This window comes from Mandrillus leucophaeus, unplaced genomic scaffold, assembly GCF_000951045.1.
Source record: "Mandrillus leucophaeus isolate KB7577 unplaced genomic scaffold, Mleu.le_1.0 Scaffold17, whole genome shotgun sequence".
In the NCBI taxonomy this organism is placed as follows: domain Eukaryota; kingdom Metazoa; phylum Chordata; class Mammalia; order Primates; family Cercopithecidae; genus Mandrillus; species Mandrillus leucophaeus.
Window position 1 is genome coordinate 5610937 of NW_012101698.1, and position 2984 is coordinate 5613920.

General features: G+C 49.3%; 1 protein-coding gene across 1 annotated transcript in view; it reads right to left on the reverse strand.

Moving 5' to 3' along the window:
• The window catches only part of LOC105537260 (ATP-dependent RNA helicase DDX19A-like), a 10654-nt gene that overhangs the window by 4693 nt on the left and 2977 nt on the right, over window positions 1-2984 (reverse strand). The window contains exons 4-5 of the mRNA XM_011976823.1: window positions 1386-1548; window positions 202-393 (exon numbers count right to left, since the gene is read on the reverse strand). Of these exons, the coding sequence (XP_011832213.1) occupies window positions 202-393; window positions 1386-1548 (355 nt within the window). The remainder of the gene's footprint in view (window positions 1-201; window positions 394-1385; window positions 1549-2984) is intronic.

A 2984-nucleotide genomic window follows, 5' to 3' on the forward strand; every position in this document is an offset into this window, starting at 1 on the left:
CCCGGTCATGGGGGAGCTGTCCTTGGAGTCCTTGGGTCCTGAAGTCTCCAGGTGTGGCCCTGAGAACTGCCATATGGTCAGAAAGGAGGGGAGTGTGCCAGGGACAGAGCCTCTCTCGGGGCTACAGAAGATCCTACCCCTTTCCCCACCCCACCCCACTTAGTAAAGAGCACCAGGCACAGGACCCTCCCCGGGACTCACTAAAATGCTCCTGGATTCTGTTCAGGATGTTCATGCTGTGCTTGCTGTCCACCATGTTCACTGCCAGGCCCCTCTTGCCAAAGCGGCCTGTGCGCCCGATCCGGTGCAGGTAGGTCTCGTTGTCAGGGTTCCCGTCCTTGTCCACGGGAAGATCAAAGTTGATGACGACAGACACTTGTTCAACATCGATGCCTATGGGAAGGAGAGATGGAGGGTGACAGGACTAAGGACAGGAGACAGAAATCACTGTTGTCCACAGGTAGGTCAATGCATACCAACTTTCGATAGAGGGAAAGAATTTGGGACAGGCCAACTCTGGGAATTGGGTACAAGAGAGGGCACATATAGGCAGGCAGCAGAACCCAGAGGAAAAGAAGAGAACTTTGGCAGGTGCCAACAAAATCATGAAATCAATCAGGGAGATTGTGTCTCTGGGAGACACAATGTTCTGGAGATGGGCGCCCCTGGAGAGCAGGCTCTGTTCTCTACCACTCAGATGCCTGTACATTTCCTTCCACCAAGTCAGGACTCCTGGCTTCTGTGAGAGTTCTTTTTCTTTCTTTTTTAATTTTTGAGATGGAGTTTCGCTCTTGTTGCCCAGGCTGGAGTGCAATGGCGTGATCTTGCTCACCGCAACCTCCATCTCCCGGGTTCAAGCAATTCTCCTGTCTCAGCCTCCCGAGTAGCTGGGATTACAGGCGCATGCCACCACGTCTGGCTAATTTTTGTATTTTTACTAGAGATGGAGTTTCATCATATTGGTCAGGCTGGCCTCGAATTCCTGACCTCAGGTGATTTGCCCACCTCGGCCTCCCAAAGTGCTGGGATTATAGGCGTGAGCCACTGCGCGTGGCCTCTTCGTTTTTTTTTTTTGGAGACGGATTCTCACTCTGTCACCCAGGATAGAGTGCAATGGCACAATCTCGGCTCACTGCAACCTCCATCTCCAGGGTTCAAGTAATTCTCCTGCCTTGGGATTGCAGGTGTGAGCTACCGTGCCCAGCATGTGTGAGTTCTTATCACCTGAGGGAAATGCAAACAGTCTCTCCTAGAAAGGAATATTGTCACCAGCCACACCGATCTCCCTGAGACCATACAACTTTCCTGTATACAAGGATTTCTGGCTCTAACTGGGCCTGGGACCCCGAGCCTGGCAGACCAGGTAGGACACGTCCTCTGCTCACCGCGGGCACACACGTTGGTGGTCACCAGAACCTTCTCTTTGCCCTCTCGGAAGCGCTCAATCACCGCAGCCCTCTGCTCCACCATCATCTCCCCACTCAGCAGAGCCACCTGGTGGCCTTCTTTTGAGAGCTCTGCTGCCAGCCAACTAGCTGTTTTACGAGTCTGGAAGGAAAAAAACAATTGAGAAATGAAAAGTATTTGAGTATATATTTTTTCTTTTTGAGACAGGGTCTTGCTGTCACTCAGGGTGATCTCAAAAGTCCTGGGCTCAAGCCATTATCCTGTCTTGGCTTCCCAAAGTGCTGGGAGTAAAGGCATGAGGCACCACACTCAGCTGAAGATATTTTTGATCTGGAAGACTGCTCCTGAAACCTAGCAGCTAAAGGCTAAATTTCTTAAAATTATAAACCCGATATAGTGCAACAGGGAGTAACAATGTCACCTGGGTTGTAATCTTACAAAAATATTTGTACCTGGCTAGACATGGTGGCTCACACCTGTAATTCTAGCACTTTGGGAGGCAGAGGCACGTGGATCGGTTGAACTCAGGAGTTTGAGAGCAGCCTGGGCAACATGGCCAAACCCTGTTTCTACAAAAAATTTAGCTAGGCATGGTGGCGTGGGCCTGTAAGTCCCAGCTACTTGCAGGAGCTGAGGCAGGAGAATCATTGTAATGGGAGGCAATAAAATGCAGGTGAGGAAATTCTTCTAGATTTAGGAGTCTTAAGAGACACGACAATTAAATGCAACAAACAAACCTTGACTGGCTCTTGGATTTAACAAAACAAAAAGCAATAAAGATGAGCTGGGCACAGTGCCATATGCCTGGAGTCCCAGCTACTTGGGAGGTTGAGGTGGGAGAATCGCTTGAGCCCAAGAGTTTGAGTCCAGGCTGGGCAAGGTAGTGAGACCATCTCAAAAGAAAAAAAAAAAGAATATTTTTTTGCGCCAGGCACAGTGGCTCACGCCTGTAATCCCAGTACTTTGGGAGGCCACATCAGGTGGATCACCTGTGGTCAGCAGTTCAAGACCAGCCTGGGCAATATGGTGAAAACCCCTCTACCAAAAATATAAAAATTAGCTGGGCATGATGGCAGGTGCCTGTAATCCCAACCACTTTGGAGGCTGAGGCAGCAGAATCACTTGAACCTGGGAGACAGAAGTTGCAGTGAGCCAAGATGAAGCCATTGCACTCCAGTCTGGGTGACAGAGCTAGACTCTGTCTCAAAAAAAGAAAAAAGAATACTTTTGGCACAAGTGGAGGAAGGAGAATGTAGATTATATTTGAGATATTACTGTTATCACTATATCATTACCTTGTATGTTTCTTTGTTTCGAGACAGAGTGTTGCTTTGTGAGCCATGCTAAGTGCAGTGACATGATCACAGCTGACTGCAGCCTCTAATTCCTGGGCTCAAGGGATCCTCCCACCTCAGTCTTCCGAGTAGCTGAGACCACAGGTGTGTGCCACCACATCCAGCTAAATTTTTTTAAAGAGTTTTAGAGATGGGGTCTCCCGATGTTGCCCACGCTGGTCTCAAACTCCTGGGCTGAAGCGATCTTTCTGACTTGGCCTCCAAAAGTGTTGGGATTACAGG